A 23,744-nucleotide genomic window follows, 5' to 3' on the forward strand; every position below is an offset into this window, starting at 1 on the left:
CTGTCAAGTGTACGCACGCTGTTAATAACCAAGGTAGCTGAAACGGGCGGTGCTTAACAAACTCTTCGTATGATTCGGGAGCCAGCCGCCTGCAAGCGCTGCTCCGTGTACCAAAACAATTCGCTTATCGTGACGTTTCACAGTATGACGTGGTGTGTCCTCGGAAAACTCAAAACCACCATCTCTCTGCGGTTGTTATTATTGTTTACAAGGACTTCCAAGGGTCCACTTATTCGGGGTGGGGGGGCCAAAGCTATCACTTGTCCGAAAACAACCCCCCTTTTCAGGTAGAAAGAGTCGCATTCGAGCAAGACAACTTCCATTGTGCTCCCCTCGGGTGCTTTGAGAGAGCCGTCCGGGTCCGCCGTCTCTTTGCCAAGCAGCTTATGGATGCGCGGGTTTCCGAGTTGTTTGCCTCAGAAAATGGACACGACTGCGGCGGCTCTCGCACCGAAGTGAACTCGGGGAATGGTTGCGGACGCACCCCCGCCACCAAAAGGGCTTCTGCCAAGAAGAAGAGAGCGAACGCGCGACACTTTCGCAGCTTCAAACCGACCAAAAACACTCCTTATCTACCCCCAGAGGTACGCTTGTCTCATAGGTAACGCCGGCTTACACCGCCAATATTCTGTTAATACGTGTTAATTACAACTAAAAGCCCCCAGTTTACTTTCACTTTACGCATAAAGATACGTTTTGTGTTTTGCCAATCTTTCTTCCTTTTTTTCGTTAACCTAACGTAGCTTTTCGATTTACAATATGACACGTAGCCACTTGGCCGCAATAATTTTTAGCCGTAATGTTAAGACCTCTAAATCTAAATGTGCGAAAGTGCGGCTAGCGTGCTATTGTAGCATCGGCTCTGTTTGTAAATAGTTGAACGTGTGTGTGTGTGTGGGGGGGGGGGGGGGGGGGTGAACTGTCGTCAGGCGTACTAATATTACTTCCAAAGATAATTGTATCCCCTCCTTGGCCGGGATTCTGCGTGTTTACTTTAGGTTGTGTGTAGTAAAGTTACATAATTAACAACTTTTGCCATCCTCGCACTCAAAGTTAAAGCAGATTCCTCATCAGCGGTATGCAAATGTAGAATGTAGAAAGTCGGTCGTAGTAAGCGGTTGGCAGAGTAACCTTGAATGGAATTTGCCACACATTTACTTATAACATAAGTAGCCCAGTGGTCATCTCGGCTTAACGATTATTATTTTTTTGCAAATCAATGGCGTGCTTGTGGATATTGTCATTCATCCAGATATTTTCTTTCCCAGGGCATTGAATCAATTGCAACGGGTCTGCTCTGGTTGTCTTAGATGTTTCGCCCCTCATCTGTGGAAGCTTCATCAGTTGAGTTGAGTTGCGTTCATGCAACGAGGCCTGGTTAGGACAGATCAGTTTGAGTTGGTGTGGAAAACACAACTATTTATGCTCCAAGTTGGAGGCGTGCCCCATCACCGGAAATGCTACCATCCTTTTGGGATACAAACGACCATCGTTAAGATGCCCCGCAGAGAAAAAAAAAATCACTTTGTAAAAGAACCTTTTTAAAAGAATGAAATATTAATGAGGGCATTTCCATCTAATGACTTATTGACCAACAGAAACTTTTATGCCAGACATCTTAACGATGGTCGTTTGCAACGACTAAATAAATAGATGGCATAAATATTTTGCTTTTCCACACCAACTCAGGCTGGTCTGTCCTAACCAAACCACGTTGCATGAACTAATGAAGCCTTCTTTGATGAGCGCCAAAACATCCAAGACAAGCAGCAGTCCATTTGCGATCGATATCAGCGCCCTGAGCCTTTTGTTTGTGGTTGTTTGTGTCTGACAGCCTGTATCTTATCTCCTAGGTGGAAGAAGGGAATATAGAGTATAAGGTAAGGACTTTCATGTAAAGCAATACTGTAATAGGATATATGCCGTCAAAGTGAGTTGACTGGGTAATCAGACAAACTAACCAGACACTTCACTAGGTACACATTAACCCCCCACGCCCCAAAAACACACAGTGACACTGTCAGGGTGGTTTATTTAATCAGTATTCATAGGTAATAAGCTTTTATAGCATTGCACGGTATGTTAGGTACAGTCTTATTTTATTGCTTATGGTCTGTTGAGCTTTACAGCCACATTCAGTTAAATTAACATGTATTGAAATGTGTTCTTTTTTTTCATACTTCCTAAGTTGACTGCAGTTAAAGACTACATTAGTCTGTACACTGTTATTTTGTTTTAGCGTGAAGAACAATTGTAGGTCAAGAATTGTCTAACAAGTCTTTTCCAGGCGTCTCATATATAGAAATCTGACACCGACATGGATTAGCAACAGTGATGTTAGCATCAGAATATCGTTTGTTGATTTCTGTGAGCTTTTCTCCTGCTGTTTAGCTAAAGCTCGTGGACCCTACGCAGAGCCGATTTGAGCACCTGGTGACGCAAATGAAATGGCGGCTCCAGGAGGGTCGCGGAGAAGCTGTCTATCAGATCGGGGTGGAGGATAACGGCATGTTGGTAGGGTTGTCAGAGGATGACATGAGGGCGTCCCTCACCACCCTTCATAAAATGGCTGAGAAGTGAGCTTAGAAGTGAACCCATCCACCAATCCAAAGCATATACAGCATTTGTTATATATTGATTTAACACCCAAAATCATTTTTGTCTGACAGAGTTGGGGCTGACATCACCATCCTCCGACATGCAGAGGTGGACTACGACACTGATCAGCATCTTACCATCGCTGAAGTCTTAATTCGTAAGGTGCCGGATGACCAGCAGGTTAGCAAGGCTACCATTAAGAAACAAGGATTCATGTCTGTTGGCATTTTTTTTTAAATGTTGTATTTCTTTGCGTTTTTTTTTTTTTTTCTTCAGTTCCTGGACCTGCGAGTTGCCGTAATCGGTAACGTGGACTCAGGGAAATCGACCCTGCTGGGTGTTTTGACGCAAGGTGAGCTAGATAATGGACGGGGAAGAGCAAGACTCAACCTCTTCAGGCACCTCCATGAAATCCAGACCGGGCGAACATCAAGCATCAGCTTTGAGATCCTGGGTTTCAACAGTAAGGGAGAGGTGAGTGAAAGAATCAAATAGACAAGAACTAACAAACACCGGGTACGTTTAAGCAAATGTGCCATTTTTGTCTTTTTCTAGGTTGTGAACTACAGCGAATCTCGAACGGCGGAGGAGATTTGTGAGAGCGCCTCTAAAATGATCACGTTCATCGATCTGGCGGGTCACCATAAATACTTGAAGACCACCATCTTTGGCCTCACCAGCTACTGCCCTGATTTCGCCATGCTTGTTGTCAGTGCAAATACCGGCATTGGTGAGTGACCATTTGTTGATTTAATGGGGTTCTCAAACAAGGTATTTCGGTCCATCTTGTTGGTTTGAGGGCTTGTTGGCTGGTGGTCGGAAATACATACAGTATATTCTTATTCTGGGAATTTCTGTGAAGATTACAGGTCATACTGTATATTATTAAATTACATTAGTAGTTAATGTAGAGCAAGGTCACATTTCATGTTTAAAACAGTTCTTCACCCAAATTGTACTTCAACTGCTCAAAACTATCTTGCAGGAATGTTAAAAGGCATTAACTGAGTGAGTACTAAATTAGTGAAACACATCTGTCATTCAGCCACTTTGTTTTTAATTAGCCCTTCTGTGTAGAAATTGTACTCACTACTGACTACTCGATTTGTCCACTTGACTACCCCATAATGATGTTGTAGTAACCTATCATGTTTTTGGCTTGAGGAGGACTCAGCTGCTTTCTGCAACAAATGAGTGCTGAACTGAATTATTTTGTCACATTAATTGATTTCAATTGTCTTCTATTTATGAATGTGCAGCTTTGGTAAGTGAGGAAAAACACGAAAGGGGAAAAAAACTGAATTGAGCAAGATTTTGAACAACTTTTCAACTCCCACTGTCAAAGTGTAAACAAAGTGGGGAAATTAGTCCACAGTACAAAAAGAGGTCCGTAATTATCTTCAAACATTCTTCGTGCTCTCGTGTTCTAGCGTGAATGTTGTTCATAAATTCAGTGTACGAGCTGTCCTTCTGGAGTAAAAAAGAAGAATACCAATGATATCATCAGCAACGAGTTGTTGTCGACTTGACTTTGATGACAATAGTGTAGTGCTGACTTAAAAAAAAATCTGAATTTGTGCAAACCCTGCTTCTGTGGCAAAAAATGTCAATGTAGAAAAGCTTCTGTCAGAAGTGGGATTCGAACCCACGCCTCCAGGGGAGACTGCGACCTAAACGCAGCGCCTTAGACCGCTCGGCCATCCTGACTTGTGTTTGCCTGATTAGGCAGAATACCTATAAATACGAAATTCCTAATGCTCATAAAAGGCAATCTGTCAATGTTTTTTTCGGCCTTGCCTCAACTTGTTCAGATAACGTTATGACTTTATGTAACAACCCAGACACTGTTGCCAGGAATGACCCGCTCTAAAAATATAATCTTCGGGTCAGCTGCATTTCATGCTGCTATTACTGACATCTGCAGATGGGTCAGCAGCTGATACGGGTGCACTTAGCAGTCATAGTCTTAGTCATGCACAGAAACTAACGTAACTACAACACATCAGAACCTAAAACTGATTAAGTAATTGATATATGTTGGATTTTGTTGCTGGGGGTGTTTTTGTGTGTCCATGTCCAACATATATGCATAATAGACGGTTGAAATAGGGTCACAAATGCGGACACGTATGCAGTGATCCCTCCTCAGTTGAATTTTAGATATATTGCATTACTATCATGTTTGGCTCCTTTTATAATGTAACCGACTGCGACCTTACCAGAGCGCCTTAGACCGCCTGACATGTTAGACTGGTTTTCACACATCAACATAGACACAAGTACCAACTAGAAAGTAACAGCCAAGTATGTTAAACACCCAAGGGATTTTTCTCCGGAAGTTGAAATGGCTTCAGTACCACAGAAAACAAGCCACAATGATATTTATTCATTTAAGACATAAGTACAGAGAGCAATAAAGTGTCGAGTATAGGGGTATTACTGTTGATCAACAACAGTGACAGAGCTATACAGATGAATACAGTAGTAATGGCACTACAGAGACGTGCAAATTTGGTAGAGCTTCACTATGAAATTATGAAAAAATTGTTAAAAAAGATCATGTGAAGGGGAATGTCTTGGTTTTTATTGTCATGTTTGGCATACATTGCGCACAGGTGCCACAAAATATCTTGTCAGAAGTGGGATTCGAACCCACGCCTCCAGGGGAGACTGCGACCTGAACGCAGCGCCTTAGACCGCTCGGCCATCCTGACATAGCGTTGCACAAACTCATCGACTGCGGCAGGCAATACACAGTACGGGGGGGGAGGGGTTAGTTGACTGCTTGAGCTGCTGCAGTTAAGTCTGTTAAAAAGATACATGAGCGCCTTTGATTACTCACTCTGCGGTAATTTCATTATTTCACATTTGTGTTGACAATCAAGGACGTTGTGTTCACCCTTGTATGCTCATAAATACACGCTAGTTAAATTTACATAGTGGCACACTGGGTTTTTGAGTTTTAGTTGAAAAATGAGTGCTGGATGTTTAAAACATTGAGTTGTCAGAAGTGGGATTCGAACCCACGCCTCCAGGGGAGACTGCGACCTGAACGCAGCGCCTTAGACCGCTCGGCCATCCTGACGTGTTGACGTTCAAGTGCAGAAACTCATCGACTGACGCAGATAGTAGAGCACGGGTTTAGTTGAGAACGGCTGTTAACAGCAAACATGACAGGCTTTGAGTCCTCACTGTGCACTAATTTAATTATTTCACATTTGTGTTGACAATCAAGGACATTTTGTTCACCCTTGTATGCTCATAAATACACGCTACCTAAATATATGTATTTAAGCACACTGAGTTCATATGATGTAGTAGAAAAATGAGTTTAAAAACTGCTGTCAGAAGTGGGATTCGAACCCACGCCTCCAGGGGAGACTGCGACCTGAACGCAGCGCCTTAGACCGCTCGGCCATCCTGACGTGTAAATTGCCTTGGTAATTTCAGCAGTGTGACGTGTTAAATCCTGTCTAAAGCCAGTTGTGATCGATAAAGGCTACAAAATGTTTTCCTCCTCAAAAGTGGACAAGCTGGTATGTTGAAGCATTTAAGTCACACAACATTAAACCGCTGCTTTTTTTCAGCTGGCACCACGCGGGAGCACCTCGGCCTGGCCATGGCCCTGAAGGTGCCCATTTTCATCGTCATCAGCAAAGTGGACCTGTGCACGCGGGCCACCGTGGAGCGAACGGTGCGGCAGCTGGAGCGAGTCCTCAAGCAGCCGGGCTGCAACAAGGTGCCCATGGTAGTGGCCAACAAGGACGATGCCGTTGCCGCCGCGCAGCAGTTTGCCCAGTCGCCCAAGTGTGTACCAACCTCTGAAGTTGAACACAAGTATAAAATGAAATGTCATAATAGATACTACTCACGATCATTTCGGGATATTTGGCTTTTGGGTAAAATGTCTAGCCTAATTTCTAAGCCTAATTTTGAGCCTAAAATGCATACAGTTGCTCTAAATTTTACCCTCTAAACTTTTGACTGCACATGTCCAGTTACTGTAATTGAACCAAGAAATGTGGTTGATTTGTGGATTAAACACCTAATGGGAAATTTGATGATCGTTGTTCAATGGAACTGAAACACTGAGCAGTTGGACGTGCCCATTCAAAAGTTGAGAGAGAAATTTAAGTAAAGGCTGTCGTGCATTTTAGGTTCATCCTGAAATTTCAACCTAAATCCGAATATCCCAAACTGTGAGTAGTGTCTCACACTTTACCTTTTGTTACAAGTGACAAGCCATATGACAAGTTATCCAGTCGCAGGTTAGAGTGAGAAGCTAATGTAGCATTCTACATCTTCACTAAAGTGCTCCTTCTCGCCAAACAGATGTACTCAAAAGCGTCAGTCGCAGAACGTCCGAATCAAAGTCCTTTGTTCACAAAAAGTTGGTCAATACCAAAGGGAACAAAAAAGACGGGAAGTAGCTACCGACCAAAATAAAACCAGGAAGAATGCTAAACATGGCTTCAGAGAAGCAACACTTTTATTCAACCACATGACAACTGACCACTAACTATCATGACACTGAAACGTCCACTTGGTTAAAATACTCTGACACGGTCGAATTTTTCATCATGTGACTTTTCCGCCCACCCCGGCAGTATTACACCCGTCTTCACCGTGTCCAGCGTGTCCGGAGAGAATCTGGACCTGCTCAAGGTCTTCTTCAACATCATCCCTCCGCTCAGCAACAGCAAGGAGCAGGAAGAGCTCATGCAGCAGCTCACAGAGTTTCAGGTAAAGCCAGCCTCACACTGAACAGGTTAGATCACAACAATTATGTTTGCGGGTACCAAGCGAGATCCGGCCCGCCACCACCAAGCCGTACCGTTTTAGGGCAGTGATTCCCTACCATAAGGGTCAGTCGTCCACTAATTTGCGTACAGCCTACCTTGAGACGAGACGAGCGTGCCAGTTAAGACGTGATTGACTGATGAATGTTGTTCTTCAGGTGGATGAGATCTACACGGTGCCAGAAGTGGGGACCGTGGTGGGCGGTACTTTGTACAGGTTAGTTCGTCTGCAAGTATTCAAATGTTGTTTCTTATTTATTTATTTATTTATTTTTTACTGAGTTTGGTGTTGTTTTTGATTGTAGTGGTATTTGCCGAGAGGGAGACGATCTGGTGGTCGGCCCTACAGACTCGGGGCAATTCCACAAATTGACCGTCGGGAGCATCCAGAGGAACCGCTCAGCTTGCCGGGTGCTTCGTGCCGGACAAGCTGCCACGCTGGCGCTCGGCAACTTTGACCGCACGTTGCTGCGAAAGGTCCGCCTCAGCAAATCTACGCGAGTCTATTTCCATTCTGTGTTATCCAATGCAGCGCATCTGATTGTGTTTTCCTTCCACAGGGAATGGTGATGGTGAGTCCGGAGATGGACCCGACCATCTGCTGGATATTTGAGGCTGAGATTGTGCTGCTCTTCCACTCCAAGACCTTCCACAAGGGATTCCAGGTGACTGTGCACATAGGCAACGTGAGGCAGACCGCCACTGTGGAGGCCGTCTATGGCAAGGTGAGTGTCTGGAAGCTGCTTGAACCATCCAAGGATATATGTTGGACTCACAATTGGCCCATCGCGTCTGAAGCCAGAGGGCAGCCATGTTACATTGCCACTGTTACTGACAACTTCAGTTTTTTTTTTTTCACTGAAAACACTATTATCTGCTTGTTTTACGCTGTGATCCATGTATGGAGTAATGAGAGCATCCTTAAAAACAAACTTCACTGTTGTCATGGACCATTCAGAGTACCTCTATATTATCTTAGTATTTTGAATCGGAATAGAGGTTAGGTTTACATTTCGCAGTGAATTTTTCACTGGCTTTGCTTTCATTTCATTGTTCCTGGTTCTGACATGACGCAGACTAATCTTTTCTAAACATGGACGGGAAGTATTTGGAAAATGTTCCCACCTCTTGTCGAACCGAGATATTTGTCATCCGTAGTTGCATTTACTTAATGTACAATGTGTTCTATGAAAAAAAAAAAAAAAAAAAAAAAAAAATATATATATATATATATATATATATATATATATATATATATATATATATATATATATACATATATATATATATATATATATATATGAAACTTCCTAAAATATTTTCTCAACCAATTCCAGTAAATGAATGATAACAAAGTAAACTTTTTGGGGGAGTAGTAACATTAATGTGATCTTGGAAGTGACAGAACCATGTTTAAATGCACCACCCTTCTGCGTCCGGCAGGAGGAGCTGAGGACGGGGGAGAAGGCCTGTGTCCAGTTTAAATTCCTCAAGCATCCCGAGTACCTGAAGCTGGGGGCCAAGGTGCTCTTCAGGGAGGGCGTCACCAAGGGCATTGGCCATGTCACCAAGCTGCATCCCATTGCGCAGTATCGCCACGCCCCGGAAAGCGACGAAGATGAAGATGACGACTAGAGAGTGACCGCGCCCCCATCCTAGAAAAACACACAAGTGCCATTCGATTTTGTTTTTATAACGGACATGCTTCTACCAAAGGCCAGTCTGCACTCTTTGGCGCACTCACCGGATGAAGGTAAACACATCTGCATTTATAGAGCGCCTCGCCTTTATACCTTCAAGATACTCGTAAAGCCAATAGAATGTAGCTGCACACACATTCACAGTCAGACTTGCACTGTCATGAAAACCTGTTTTTCACAATATCGTTTTTGCAATATTTTTGAGGGATCGTCACATTTACAGCTTTCCCCACCCCCCAAATTGCATTAGTTTTTCACTAAAATCTTAACAATTCGTTATCTGCCAAGTTGTGGTTAGTATTGCTGTTTTAGAGGGATATGGGGATTGTTACAAGTACAAATTTCCCCCCAGATTGTTGTTGGAATATTTGGGAACAAAAATCACCACAATTATATATTTTTCCCTATAATCATATTCACACAGCACTGTGGGCTATATTAACTTTTATGCTAATATTTTCATTTGAGTGTTTCTGTGTGACGAAAGCCCATATCACCTTTACTAGAAACTCATCCAAAGTGACACTGTCACCAGCAGGAGTCATGTGGAGGCATTAATGCCACAGTGCACCTGGAGCATACACTTTGGGGGGAGAAGCTGCAGTCACTTGCACTGACTGACACACACCTTCCTGCAGATGTTGTTGACACAGATGGTGGCTTACATACATTCAAAGGCTTGTCTTTGTCCAAATGGCATAATTACTGACTCGACTGAAGACTGCAAAAGGGGCTCATGTGGACAAGTATTTAGGACACTGCTTATTACTTCTACATTGAATTCAGCATGTGAATTGTTGGAATTCAAAGCCAGTCTTTTTCCAAGTTATTTGCTGCAGGCTTTTGAAGTTACTGATGTCCCTCACACATGCATGCATGCAGAGTGCCTAATGGAAGTGCCTTCCAACTCAAGTCTTTCATGCAGTTAAAAAAAAAAAAAAAAACTTAAAGGTGGTGCTACTGGTTCAAAACACATATTTGTTCCAAACGTATGACTTAAGTACTGCTCCAAACAAAGAATGCTGTGCAGTGTGCACCGTGTAACTTACTATTATAACCAATTACTGCCACACTGTCACCTTTACACATTCACACCCCACTCGATCATTGCGTCATTTTTAAAGAGCATATTTCAACCATTGTATTACATATATGCATTTACATTTTGTTTTTGTGCATCTCAGGTGTATTTCTAGTAGTTTTTACATTTTACAATCAAACTCTTTTGAAGCTTTATGATTTATTCCCTTTATGAATAAAAACATGTATAATCACGTCCGAACCATTTATGTACAGATCGAATTTGTGTATTGTGGTGTTCATGAGAAAAGCGTGCCATTAAATGTTGACTTCTGAGTTTTTGTTTTTTTTAATTATGAGTTCAATTCATTACATGCCCCTTTCCCAAGGAAGGGTGTTAGTGAAAATCAATAGAATTAACACCATTTTTAGGCCCGAAGTTTGTAACCACGTCCTACATGATGCAAGACTAATGCAACAAAAAACAACTAAACAACAATGGACACACCTTTTGCAAAGTCAATAGATGACTCAATGCAGAAGGTAACACCTCAATATATTACATTCATCTGCCATTTTCTGTCGTGATTGTCCTCAGGGTGGCTAAAAAAAATAGTGCAATTTGATTTTCCCCAAATAATGCTGGAAATGAAAAAGTACTGTAAACTAAAAATTCTTGGAAATATTCAAAAGAAAAAAATGGAAGTTTGCTTTAAAAGATTGGGAAGCTGACGTGTTTCTAAACTACCTTTCTAAATGTGATGGTTTTAATTCCGTTATCTGTTTAAATTATAATGACGTCTATGGGGTCAGAAGTATTTGGGCAATGGCGCGTTTGATTTACTTGATTTCTTATCTAACTCATTAGTAGCATCTGCTGGCGTGGTGGGGTATAACAACCGAATAAGACTGCATCACGGGCTTGAAATTAATTTATGATAAAAAATAGTACGCAATAGTCGAACACCATGTAATTTATATATTATGAGCATGTGTGGTACCCTGCGAAAGCCTACTTCTGTAAATAAAAATAAGGGAAAATAACTACAACATACAACCAAATTATTTAAAACAGGTATTGTTGGGGTCCGACATTGCCTCCTTGTGATATTGAGTGAGAAATGGGGAACTGTACACCTGAGACAGCCAAAAGTTATAACCACTCACACTAATGAACAATTTCAGTCTACAATCAAATTCATTATACAGCACCTTGACTAAAAGCGTTTAATTCATTCCGTGACCAAAGTTACAAATGAATGTACTGAATGTAATTTCCGCCCAATGAAATGAATTGAAATTACATGAATATGTTCCAGCCCCCCACAAAAGACAGCATTTTTAATAAAGAAAAACAGCAATACAAAAACATAGGAGAACAAAAAAATAAACATTTTTTATGAAGTGACGTATTTATGTTGGGGCGTGGCCCAGTGACGTCAGGAGCTGGAGTTGGGTTGGCTAGTGATTTATATTTGTGATTTTAGAAGTCCCTTTCACATCATTTCACATCACAGATCATTATCTTTGGAAAAAAGAATCCAAAGTACCCGCGCCGCCTCCTCCACCTTGTGAGCGATGTCTTTTGGGATGGGGTCCTCCTGATGCTTTGCTTTTAGTTTTGCCCAAAGAGGACGGTGCCAGCCCAGCAGGAGGTCCTCTTCTGACGAAAGAGGAAGAAGCAGAAGGGGAAAAGGATTTGTGCAGGTCTAAAGCGAAGTGATAGTCATTGTGTTCAGGCATCTCCCACGCCGGCACGCTCTGCCCGCAGCGTTCACACTTGAGCACGTCTTCAGTGGTGTCTACTCCCGAAGCGGGCAGCGAGTCGGGTGCGCCATCATTTCGTTTTTCACTGTCGTGCCTTGGCTTTGAAACTATTTCTGTGTGTTTCTTGTGGAAGAACGAGGCGATGCCGACGCGAGGGCCTACAGAAGCGTCTTTAGAAGGACTCGGAGAAGAGACGGAACAAGATGGAGAGGACTCTGTTTGCGTTTGCTGCCTGTGAAAGAAGGACTGAATGGTGGTGGGCGTTTTGCGTGCGGCGGGGCTGGAGGAGAGAAAGATTTGAGTGGAAGGCACGTCTGCACTCAGGAAGTCTGCGATGCTCCCCGCTGATGCCGAAGGTGCATCAGAGAATTTGCTGGCGGAAAGGTGCAGCAGCGTGAGAGGTGGAGTCCTGCGTGGAAAGCAGGAGAGTATGAAAAGGCAAGAAATCATTGTCAAGAGTTACTGCAAAGCCTACTAGAACAGCTGAACTTGATTTAGGGTTAATCAGAGGTACTTGAAATTGTGGCAGGTGTGTGCTGACTCATTTAACATGAGTTTGAAAGTGATTGCTTTATTGAGAACAAAGCATAATGTTAAAAAAACATACCAATCACCATATCCGCAGTGTGAAATTAGTAAGATTGACTTTTAAATTCCCAAGTGTGTCTGGTTACACTGGACCTACCACGCAGCCTGCTGGTTTCCCGCCGTGTTGAGGCTCTTGATGATGGCGAAGCTGTCACTGGACAACTTGGAGGCGTCATAGCGCACTAAAGCGCAACAACGAGAGAAACTGCTCGGCCGCTTGTCACCCAGCTGACGGACGCCGACCGTTAACTGCTTTGCCACGCGACCATTCTTGAAGAAAAAAATACCATGAATATTATATTACACATAGATCTTTATTATTGGACCTGTACAAGCATGTAGCATGTGAACTCCAAACAGGCCCGAACCCAGAACTGACACCTGAAGCACTAGTCTTTCATGCTGCCACCTCATTTTTTTCCTCAGGGGGAAAAAAAACATGTGTCATTAGGTGGCTATCGTTATATTATGACCATACTACCTCGTTTTGTCGTCATCTTCACCACAACCCACTGTAGAAATGGCATTTGTGAAGCGGACGTTTACAGTACGTATGAAAACAATCATTTTTACTTTGTAGACAAAATACATATGTTTAATACACATGTGCAAAAAAAAAAAAAAAAGTAGTCTAAATGCTTGGTGCGCTTCTGGCCACTAAATGAAGGCATGCAGTTGTTCCAAAGCCTTTTTCTTACCACTTCTCTGTCTTTAGTCAGCCTCTCCTCCAGCTCCAAAGCCAGCTGATGAAGCCAGTACTGGACCTATGCAGAAGGACATTTAACATAAACAGAAATAAACAGCCAAAATATTAGACACAATACAACTGGCCTATATAATAAGATCCAGATGAGTCACAAAAAGACACCACAGTAATGAATACCTGCTCTTTTGTAGCCAGTGATGTTTTCCCAGGGAAGTTCTTACTACAGCCAATAGATTTTGGCAGCTGCCTGGGTTTCACTGCTTCAAAGTCAATTCCCCGACACAAATCGTACAGCCACTGACTGCAAAAAACATCTTTAATCCAATAAAATAAAGGCAGGATCAGAAGTTTTGGTTCATTAGCCTTACCCGGTCTTCTCTCCAAAGTGTTTCCACAGTTGGGCCTGAGAGAAGCGAGTCAGCTCCCCCATATGCTCCACTTGCAGAGCCTCTGTGACCGAGACCCCCAGTTTACCTCCCAGGTTGCGTCTGCGCAAATGAAAGGCAGCTGGATTAATAAGTGAAGGTGTTTTACACTTGGAGGCGCCTTCACTGAAACACTCACATCTTGCTAATGGGCAGCGTGCTGAAAAGTTCAGTCACCGAGTCCAGCGGCAAAACTGTTTGTCGATTTGGTTTGTTCAGACCACATGCCAGTTTAGCCAGCACCTGGAAAAAACACATGGGAATTGAATTGTACATTCAATACAAATGGCCCGTTAGATAGAGATAACTCAAAAGTTTAAATAATAATATCTGAAAAAAAATTACACACAAAAGATTTGAAAGTAGGAATGGTGGATTGTATTTTAACCAACTTGAAATAAATCAAAAATACATAACATGTATTGAATAACATAAAATAAAATAATGTTCATAATTATTTTGAAATAATGTTACAATTTATGATACTATTTTAAATAAATGTAGTAAAAAAACATTGAAAATAAATACATTGTTTTTAGCATTTGCATGTAGATGAGAAACACTCTTTGCCAGTAGATTAAAATCTACTGGGCTTCTGATTGGCTAAAATGGTCCCTAGAGTTCAGGGTTTTGCACCACCGTTTCCCCTCACACAGTTGGCTTGGCGATATTACCTAAACCACAGCTTGCATTAAATCCCTTTACAATAATTGTATATATTGCAATATACACATACTATTAAGTGTAAAAATTAAAATGGAAGTATTTCTGCATGGGTTATATGGTCTTAGCAAAGCTAAATTGATAAAAAAAATTAAAGAATAAAATAAAATCAAAAACAAATGTAACGTGATATTATGCTTTTGATGTTGGGTTTAAGAATCACATTAACATTTCAATAAGCAATTCAAATAAAACGCACTTTGTTGTGCGAGATCCCAGCTGAACATTGGAAGCTTGTGTGTTGCTCCACAGCTGCCCTCATTTCCTCCACAATGAGGGCCCCCACGGTCAGCTGAAGCTCAGCAGAGTTGTGCGTCGGCATGGACCCCAGCCACTGCTGGACACCCTCCGACCTCTGCTTCTCTGTTGGACATGCGGAATATTGACTTGTGTGCATTTGTTCTTGTAAATAATTAATGAGTTTAAAGCAGACTGACTTAATGGAGAGCAATGACTGTGTCATGGCTTCTACTTCTAAATCTAAATAATCATAATAATCAATAATAATAGTTTTCAAGATTCTGGTCATATCTATGTTATAAAGGAGAATTATTCTTTTGAGAACAAATTACCACCTACCTTTATCCGAAATGACATCTTCTGCAGCTTCTTCCTCTCCTTCAGATGAATTGTAAGGGTAACCTTGGATGCAGGTAGTCTTGAGCAGGTGAGGCTGTATTTGTTTGTCCGCCATGTCCTTTAGTCGCTGCTGGACAGCCACAGTCAAGTCCATGTAGGCCTCGTCAATGCTGGCCCGCTCGACCACCGCAAAGCGAGACATGACTTGGATCACTTCCACGCTGGCCTCCCTGTAACTGCACACAACGGCTGAATTTAGTGGTGCTTCAGTGACATCATTACTATGATGACGTGGGCATCATTACGGGGTCAGGTCTGCCTTGCCGTGAGACTCGCGCACACGTGCCACCTGGAGATCCGGGCACAGCTTCTTAGCGTCGTCCACCCACATGTTCTTGGTCACACCGTGGGCCCTGGCCTCATAGCTCACTGCAATGATCCTGACAGAGGACAGAGTGAGTAAAGGAGACAGCAATATATAATAACAATAATAATAATAATAATAATAATAAGAAGAAGAATAGTAATAATAAAAGGATTATTATTTTTGTAAATAATCCATCTATTTTTTAAATTACTTGTCTTCATTAGGGAAGGAACAGTGGGCCTATGTTAATATGAACTACAGAACTGTGAGACTGACATGCTAATCGCTAGGCCATCATGCTTCCTATTGTTGTTGTTTTTTAACTTCATTTTGATTTCAAAACAGTATGAAAACAGTTATATTAAATCAGCTATATCTGCATAATCTAATGAGAGCCAATACAGAAGATGTACCAAAATCTACACCTTTATAAATATAATTCCAAGAGTATGGTTGTACACTACCAAACTGTATCGCACCAGTCAGGAGCGGAACACTACAGTAATAATATACACCTGCTAGGATTTCCCAATTCATTTCAACCAATTGCCCCAAATGTGGTTACCTCTGGGGGTCTAACCTACAGGCTACTTAAAACATATTTTGTGCAGCCTTAATGCTACCATGTAAAATAATAAATAGCTGTCAAATTAAACGGATCATTCGAAAACGACATCTACTTGTCAAAACCTCACCCGCCTCCTTTCCAGGTCTTGTACTGGGCTACTACACAGGGCGTTTTTTTCAGGGCAGGATTCAGTCTCTGCTCCACTTGCACGTAGAAACAGTCCATGTCCACTAACGCCACCACTCTTTCCTTCCCGTACTCCATTACTGAAGAACAACAGACAGCTATTCTGTCACGAGTTATCAAAACAACTTCGTTGTTTGGTTTTCACCTTCTATCATAGTTTATCCGTGAACATGGTCGGAAGCTTTTGCTTTCCCGCAATTCCGTTTCTTACATAAACTGCGTCATCAAAAGAGGACAGACAACTGTGTTGTCTTTGGATGACGCGAATTATTTCAACCAATTAGCGCGAAGCCTATACCCCTGAAACACTACAATATCTTTTTAATGAGATACAATATATAAACAATATATTATGATGGTTAACACGAAACACTGTCTTTAAATGTGGGAAGGAAACTGCGTGAAATGGGAAAACAATGAACGGTATCTTGGCTAGGAGCGCGGTACCTCCTAACCTCTGGATCGGTTCTGAGCATCTTTTTTAGTCAGGCAAATGATAGCCAGCCCGGGTCCTACGGCAGGATGAGATAGGTCGGGTTTCATGTGAGCGCAGTCTCCTTCAGCTCGTCCTCCAACCGGTCAAGCTTGCCTCGCCCGTGCGGTTCGAGGAAAATCGGTCCAAAAGTCACTTTAGCTCACGTCTAGACAACCCTCTGACCGGTAAGAGATGCGTTTCAACGTTGTTAGCTTGAAACATCCCCGTCGATTTTTTAACGCGCTGAAATGAACTGTCTGACTTGCTTTTGCCACTCGCCGGTAACTCTGCTAGCTTTAGCAGCGTTAGCTCCGCTAGCTGGGGCACGTCGCGCCTGACTCATGTAAGATTAAACCCTGCTAACTCCTTTCGGAAAAAAAAGCATTTTATTCACATTACGGTATTGCAATGACAGTCCGTGTGTTTTGCACTTGACTAATGTCTTTGGGTTCGGTTAATAATGCATTCACCGTACTTTGGCCTTTCCCGAGTGACACCCCTCGACAACGCACATCACTTTGACGTGCTGCTAATTAGCGGCAGCATGTGCTCTCCACCCCGCCTAACTTTTAAACCAACTCACGATAAGAAACAGGCGCCGAAATGGCAATCCGACCCACATTAACCTTGCTCATAGGCTGTGAGGCCAGTCGGAGTTGATGAGTACGTCATGGTTACGTGCTAAGCAGTCACGGCGAAGCAAATCTGAAAGCGCGCTGGGTGAATATTTGCAATATCCTGAAACATAAGCGTAAACTTAGCTTTACATTTGTAAAGACATCTGTTCTATCGTGGTGTTCTGGGACACAGCTTGGTTTGCTGGTTTTCAGCTCAGAAGGTCAGCGAAAGTCGCCACTGAGCTGGAAACTGCAGAGCACATAAATTAAACAGCCATTCACACCTACGGACAATTTATCTAAAGTCTTTTACCTAACATGCGCATTTTGGCATGTAGGAAGAAGAGACAAACGAGCACAGGGAGACCATGAAAATTCCACACAGATGACCTCTCTCCAGTGAGGCAGATGTGCTGCCCATCCCTTGCTTGTTATTACAGTGTCACCTTGACTTTAGAATTGAATTCGCTCAATGACCGCATTCGTGACTCAAAACAATTTTGTCAAATTGATGAATGAATGAAAGTGCAATCAATCCTTTCCAGCTTCCTAAAAACACAGTTTTAAAAGAAAAACATAGCAGTCGTCATTATTTTATTTGACATAAAAAAAGGTTACGACATACTTGAAAAAGTAAATGATTGAATAGTGTGCACCTGTTTCAATCTTTCGCTGCCTACTGACATTATGCTGCTTCTACTGGTGTATGTCACGGCCACAGGGGTGTGGTATACGTCTTTCATAATAAATACATGATGAAGATGGGCTCTAACCTGCAGTAATATTAGCCGTTTATTTAAAAAAATGCTTGTTTTTATATTGCATCTCTACACGTGCTGCTTCACCATTTTTGTAAAGTTTAAATTCAAAGTAATTGCTGCTTGAGTCTCTTTGTGGGAATGACTATTGGGGCCACGCTGAAAAGAAGAAAATGGGACAGTAATTAAATGGTAACTAAGTCAGAATGTGCTGTAGTCCAGCACTGACCCTCACAAAACTTGCTGTAAAGTCATAATTATAAGAAATGTTTATTGGGGGAGGAGTGTTACGTCTGGTGGTAGTAACTGAGCATGCCATGTCCAAATATAAGTGAATTGCATAGTCATTATTTTTTTTGGGGTGGTGGTTGGGCAAAAATGGTTACTAAATGTTTTGTCTTTTTTTTTTTTTTTTTTTTTTAATCAAAAAATTGCCCCAATGGTCTTTCATACCCTTGAATGGTTTGCACACTGTAAATAAATGTTCTGTTCATAATTAAAAGAAAATATAAATATTTGTCTTTTTCCGCAGAAACAATGGCCGTGCCTCCCTCATATGTTGATCTGGGCAAGTCAGCCAAGGACATCTTCAACAAGGGCTATGGTAGGAATTCATGTGTGACAATTGAAAAAATGCAACTATTTTACTATGCAGTCTGCTCTGACAGGATTTAATCAAAACAATTCTTTGTTCAGGATTCGGCCTGGTGAAGCTCGATGTCAAGACAAAGTCAGCTAGTGGAGTGGTAATTGTAGTATTTATTTACGCTCGCACCGGATACACACTGTAGAAGCTGCTTGGTGTCAAATAGTTTAGTCATTGATTTATGCATTTGCAATCTGTATGGCATTATAGTCTCATTATGTTAATGTCATACCGATACAGAAAATTGGTGGCCACTGTAAATGTAGAACCCAGGAATTAAACGTATTGTACTGTGTAGCCTACGGTAGCGTAAATTCCGGTTCGGTGGTTGACACCATTTTCCTCTTTGCCAATACTTTTTTGTATCTGTGGTGGCATCACCAAACAAAAGGAAGAAATAGGCACTTGTGGAGTTAATCATTTGAGATGCTCATTTATCTGAAGTCCCATAAGATATGCATAATTTTTGGAGAAGTGTTGAAATCCAAGCTGGACTTTTTTTGGGGCATTCATCTTTAGAGGTTCTTCTGCGATTGTATCCCACCTGTCTTTGAAGAACTCTTATGATGTGCAATGTACAATATGAGAAAAGCAACATACTGATGCCTACTCAAAGTGTAAGTTAATAAGTAAAAAGTACTACATATAGTGTGGGACATGTACCACTGTTGTTACCTGAAAAAAAATCTAGGTAAAAACGTTTTAATTTTTATCTAATATACATTTAAGTACAGTTCTGTTGTATTTAAGTACATTACAATACAATAAAATAAGTAATCTTTTGGATTTTTTGTTTTCTCACTCATTCAGATACAATTGCTACATTATGCACAATATTTTTATTGAATCATTACTTCAGTAGTTTATGTTCTTTTAAGTGCCGTGTTAATATTCAAGCTATGCGCAATGTGACAATGGCTTCCAGTGTTTTAACATGTATCTTTATAGAATCACTGGCATGATTTTGATGAACATTTCGTCCTACTACGCTACTGCATTTTAATGTACATAGAGGGCATTATAATGGTACTATGAGAGCCAAGTATATTTTGAGGTGGTACTTGGTGTGAAAAGTTTTCAGAACCACTGTACTAGAAGAAAGTGTGTGGTAGTGGGAAGATGGTATTTGCTGTTTTTAATAGCTTGTTGCGATTTTTATTTTTATTTTTTTATTCTTTTTAAGGAATTCAAAACATCTGGGTCCTCCAACACTGACACCAGCAAAGTCGTCGGCAGCCTTGAAACCAAATACAAGAGGGCAGAGTATGGCTTGACCTTCACTGAAAAGTGGAACACCGACAACACCCTGGGAACAGAAATCACAATTGAAGATCAGGTAAGGTCAAGGAATAATATAAAACACAATTTATAAAGACGGTGAAACCACAATGAATACACAACGCCCATCCATCCATCCAATAATTTATTTTCTTGTAGATCGCCAAGGGACTGAAGTTGACTTTTGACACCACCTTCTCGCCTAACACTGGGTATGATAATTTGACTTGATACTTCAATTGAATGCTTTACAGTACTTCTTGATGGTCTACTTTGCCTGCTGCATCCCTACATCATACATTAGCAACATGATCTGTACACTGCAGTCCGAATGTGGAACATGTCTGTCACTGACAGCTAAACACGTTTCTGACTTTCACAGGCGTTCACGCCTTTCTTAAAATGAAGTTCAACAAAAAGCACGTACAGTTCCAATTGAGAGCTTTATTGCTTTCTGTCAGCTGTTTTTGGGGGGGGGGGGGAGTATAATGTCAGGGATAAAGTCACGTACAAGGGGTCATTGTGTCATATTAAGAATGGCAAATAAACACGAGCATGAGATTAGGTGAGGTTGTTATAACTCAACTTAAAGTAGACAAAAAGCAGAATGACGACTTTGGCGATGGTTTTCCAGGCCCAGTCTATTTACTTGTGTTGTACCTTGACAGCAAGAAGAGCGGCAAAGTCAAAACCGCCTACAAGCGCGAATACGTGAACTTGGGCTGCGACGTGGACTTCGATTTCGCCGGCCCCACCATCCATGGCGCCGCGGTCGTCGGCTACGAGGGCTGGCTCGCCGGCTACCAGATGACTTTCGACACTGCCAAGTCCAAGATGACCCAGAACAACTTTGCCATCGGCTACAAGACGGGAGACTTCCAGCTGCACACAAACGTGTAAGTAACACAAGCCGATAAGATGACTTTATTTGATTACATTTCATTTCTCTCGCGCCAATTGACAACAGATGTTACTAGAAAACCACTTAAGTGTCTGAATTGTGATATCTCCCCGATTCTCGTGCTCTTTTAAAGCAACGACGGAGCGGAGTTTGGCGGCTCCATCTACCAGAAGGTGAGCGACAAGCTTGAGACTGCCGTCAACCTGGCGTGGACCGCAGGCAGCAATAGCACACGCTTTGGCATCGCCGCCAAATACCAGCTGGACAAGGATGCCTCCGTCAGTGTAAGTACAGTAGGCGCAAGGTGGTGAAACAAAAGCAAAGTTGTAAAAGTACTTAAACATGTGCCCCCGCCCCCTCCTTTTTTTGTTTTTTGTTTTTTTGCAGGCTAAAGTGAACAACAACAGCCTTGTTGGTGTTGGCTACACACAGACCCTTAGACCAGGTGAGTAGACGTTCCATCATGTAAGACTCATAAATTGTTAAGGTAGCACCAGAGCTCTAATAGGCTGGGCGACACCTGTCTGTAAGTTATTGTACGCTGGTGGCGACAGTGATGTGCAGTTGATAACCCGAAAGTCGTTGATCTCTTCACATATCCAATTATAGAAATGCTCGGTTCAGTGTACATGTGGATAAATCCCAGATCTTATTTTACGGCTCTGTTGTTCGCATTTTGTTTATGCTTTCTGACGGGTTACCAGATGGGTGCAATGAACCAGTTTTTGCAGGGCTGTAAGAACATGTTGTCACTGGGTTCAAGGAGGCACGCTCAGTTAGTGCAGCACTTAACGTTTCTTATTTGTTTTATAGTTAAAGCGGAAGTCAACACAAACATATTTTTTGGCAGAATATGTTCTATGCAAGCCCACTAGTTGAAACAGGGCATTCTGATAAATATTGCGTTGGTGGAATAAGTGTTAATCCACTCGTTTTTAGCCATATCTGGGGGCAGCCATTTTGTCTTCTGTCGACTGAAAATGACATCACAACAGCTCACAACGACCAATCACGGCTTAGCGCTTTGAGTACCCAAGGTAGAAAAGCGCTATATAAGTGACAGCCCATATCTAATGAAATATTTTTTTTCATGCAGCAAAATAAGCAAGCTCAATGTGTTCTTGGCTAATTAATTGTAATTCCCATTAATAATGTCCAACTATTGGGTGGCAATACGCATTTAAATCTGCATCTGACTGGTCAAATTCAGACACAAGCATACAATTCCATAAAAAAAATATTGCATGTCTTTGCGATATGCATATTGGATAGGCCATTATCGCGATATCGATATTTTTTTTGATATATTTTGCAGCCCTATGTCTGAATCATTTAAAGTTATATTTAGCAATGTCCGAACTAGATTGAGAAAAACACTAAGGCTGGATTTTCACTGCTTGGTTCAAGTGACACCATTACAATTTGTTTGTCACAATTGAGATGTACATCACAGCAGCGTAAATGGTATTAAAAAAAAAAAAAACACATGAAACCGAACATCTGTTGATTTTAAATCAGGCCCTTTCAAAATATAAAGTGTTTAACCTAAGTATCTCCATACAGCTGACGTGGCTTCTCCTCGGAAGGGCTATGTTAGGCTAGCGAAGTGGTATCGATGCCGTAGTATTGAAGGGTACTTATATCAGTACCGGTGCATCCCTAATATGCAGTTTGAACATGTAACCAGTCCCGCTAACGTCATCTCCCATTCCTGTCCAGGCGTGAAGCTCACCCTGGCCGGCCTGGTTGACGGCAAGAACATCAACGCCGGAGGCCACAAGCTGGGTCTAGGCTTGGAACTGGAGGCCTAAGCTTCTCCTCCCACACCTAGGAACTCCGGAATATCAGAAGAAATTTGGCCTTACGCATTTCCCAACCAGCAAAAGTGGGGACATCTTGGAAGAGATCCGGTTCACAAAGGCTACAACAACAAACTCTTAACTTGAGTGAGCACCGCCGTCATGCTGGTGCTTTTTTGTTGCTTTCTAGTGGCGAGAGTCGGGTGGCATGTTATTTATATAACCGCAACGTCATGGTTCCTGTCCAGCACTGCCATAAATCCCATACAGTCCCAGTTGTGCGTCACTGTGCCTGTGTGGCTTTGTCATCTTACCAGACACTTCGTATTTGTGTGGTGAGTGCTGTCATCCCCACTGTGATTTCTTCTTCTTAAAACACCACCGTCTGATATTCCTCAGTTTTTAAGTACACTCGGCTTTCTTCCGTTGCTATTTAAATACAGCTGCAAGCCCCCTCCCTACGCACACAACGGCGTCCCGTCGGTCATCAGAAAACAGTCCACTCGGCCGACCACACCAACAAAAAAAAAAAAAAAACACACACACTGGGAGGCTCAGAGTGCTTGAAAGCGATGCCAAACTTATGAAATGAAATGTTAAAGAGGAGTTAACTGTAAGTCTCCTCTCACTACACAGAGGATATGGAGGTCCTTTTGTCTGTTACCTTTTCAATAAATTCTCCAACCTACAACTGGCTCATGAAGTGTTCCCACAAAACACAACTGCCTTGAATTTGTTACAGTGACGATAATGTTACTGTTCTTTATTTTATTACGCACAATACGTATAGTTGTGCCCTATCATGACTGTTAGGAATGTTAGTTAAACATTGTCTATGTATTTCATAATGGTTACTGAACAAATAAACTGGATCAGTGATTCGCAGCCAGGGTCCTGTGAGAGGTCATCAGAGGTGCTGTGGGAAGTGATTCTATTTCACTTAATTTGTCGGAAATTAATAAATTACAAATGTATCCTTGCTCATCCATATGCCAGTGATGAATAGTGATTGGCAAAGCAATGCACTCCTCCACTAGATGGCAGCAGGTACAAAGAGCCTGTGTGTCCACCTACTGCAATTCACACAGCACAAGTCATGGCTTCCTGTGAGTGTATCAGTTCAGCGGTCAATTAAACAGGCCAAGATTTCACACTGAGTGAGTAAATTTGTGAGTAAACTGAGACGAGATCGTTATTTAAGAATGTTTGGTGACATGTAAAATACTGTAGGTCCCTTACCTCAC

The 23,744-nt window shown here is 42.0% G+C and overlaps 3 protein-coding genes and 4 non-coding genes across 9 annotated transcripts; 2 read left to right on the forward strand and 5 right to left on the reverse strand.

Moving 5' to 3' along the window:
- The first annotated feature begins 157 nt into the window (after nt 1-157).
- On the forward strand, nt 158-10,453 carry gtpbp2a (GTP binding protein 2a). Of its 3 annotated transcripts, XR_015088759.1 has the most exons (13): nt 158-584; nt 1,854-1,880; nt 2,392-2,576; nt 2,670-2,778; nt 2,875-3,072; nt 3,154-3,328; nt 6,186-6,405; nt 7,206-7,341; nt 7,556-7,614; nt 7,703-7,874; nt 7,958-8,122; nt 8,841-9,150; nt 9,604-10,453. XR_015088759.1 is itself a non-coding variant. In XM_086045808.1 (12 exons), exons 1-12 carry the CDS (start codon nt 387-389, stop codon nt 9,030-9,032), a joined length of 1,836 nt encoding a protein of 611 aa, XP_085901934.1. In that variant the 5' UTR covers nt 158-386; the 3' UTR covers nt 9,033-10,453. The 3 variants fall into 3 exon arrangements, 2 of the variants coding, with proteins under 2 accessions (XP_085901934.1, XP_085901936.1); XM_086045808.1 differs by having other exon boundaries at nt 8,841-10,453; XM_086045810.1 differs by lacking the exon at nt 158-584 and adding an exon at nt 965-1,076 and having other exon boundaries at nt 8,841-10,453.
- On the reverse strand, nt 4,223-4,305 carry trnal-uag (transfer RNA leucine (anticodon UAG)). Its single transcript has one exon. It is a non-coding gene; the product is annotated as a tRNA-Leu (tRNA).
- On the reverse strand, nt 5,230-5,312 carry trnal-cag (transfer RNA leucine (anticodon CAG)). The gene has a single exon. It is a non-coding gene; the product is annotated as a tRNA-Leu (tRNA).
- On the reverse strand, nt 5,601-5,683 carry trnal-cag (transfer RNA leucine (anticodon CAG)). Its single transcript has one exon. It is a non-coding gene; the product is annotated as a tRNA-Leu (tRNA).
- On the reverse strand, nt 5,941-6,023 carry trnal-cag (transfer RNA leucine (anticodon CAG)). The gene has a single exon. It is a non-coding gene; the product is annotated as a tRNA-Leu (tRNA).
- Nucleotides 10,454-11,314: 861 nt separating the features above from the next.
- Nucleotides 11,315-16,273, reverse strand: polh (polymerase (DNA directed), eta). Its single transcript, XM_086046065.1, has 10 exons — nt 15,968-16,273; nt 15,211-15,345; nt 14,906-15,141; nt 14,526-14,689; nt 13,743-13,846; nt 13,547-13,666; nt 13,356-13,479; nt 13,171-13,236; nt 12,570-12,742; nt 11,315-12,293 (listed from the first exon to the last, which is right to left on the reverse strand). Exons 1-10 carry the CDS (start codon nt 16,102-16,104, stop codon nt 11,639-11,641), a joined length of 1,914 nt encoding a protein of 637 aa, XP_085902191.1. The 5' UTR covers nt 16,105-16,273; the 3' UTR covers nt 11,315-11,638.
- Nucleotides 16,274-16,521: 248 nt separating this feature from the next.
- Nucleotides 16,522-23,191, forward strand: LOC147139916 (non-selective voltage-gated ion channel VDAC2). Its single transcript, XM_086046068.1, has 9 exons — nt 16,522-16,686; nt 18,409-18,480; nt 18,573-18,622; nt 19,706-19,858; nt 19,960-20,012; nt 20,469-20,696; nt 20,835-20,985; nt 21,089-21,146; nt 22,421-23,191. Exons 2-9 carry the CDS (start codon nt 18,414-18,416, stop codon nt 22,510-22,512), a joined length of 852 nt encoding a protein of 283 aa, XP_085902194.1. The 5' UTR covers nt 16,522-16,686; nt 18,409-18,413; the 3' UTR covers nt 22,513-23,191.
- The last annotated feature ends 553 nt before the right edge of the window (nt 23,192-23,744 follow it).

The sequence above is a fragment of the Filicampus tigris genome, chromosome 11, assembly GCF_054856515.1.
Source record: "Filicampus tigris isolate MCC_2025a chromosome 11, RoL_Ftig_1.0, whole genome shotgun sequence".
Classification (NCBI taxonomy): Eukaryota; Metazoa; Chordata; class Actinopteri; order Syngnathiformes; family Syngnathidae; genus Filicampus; species Filicampus tigris.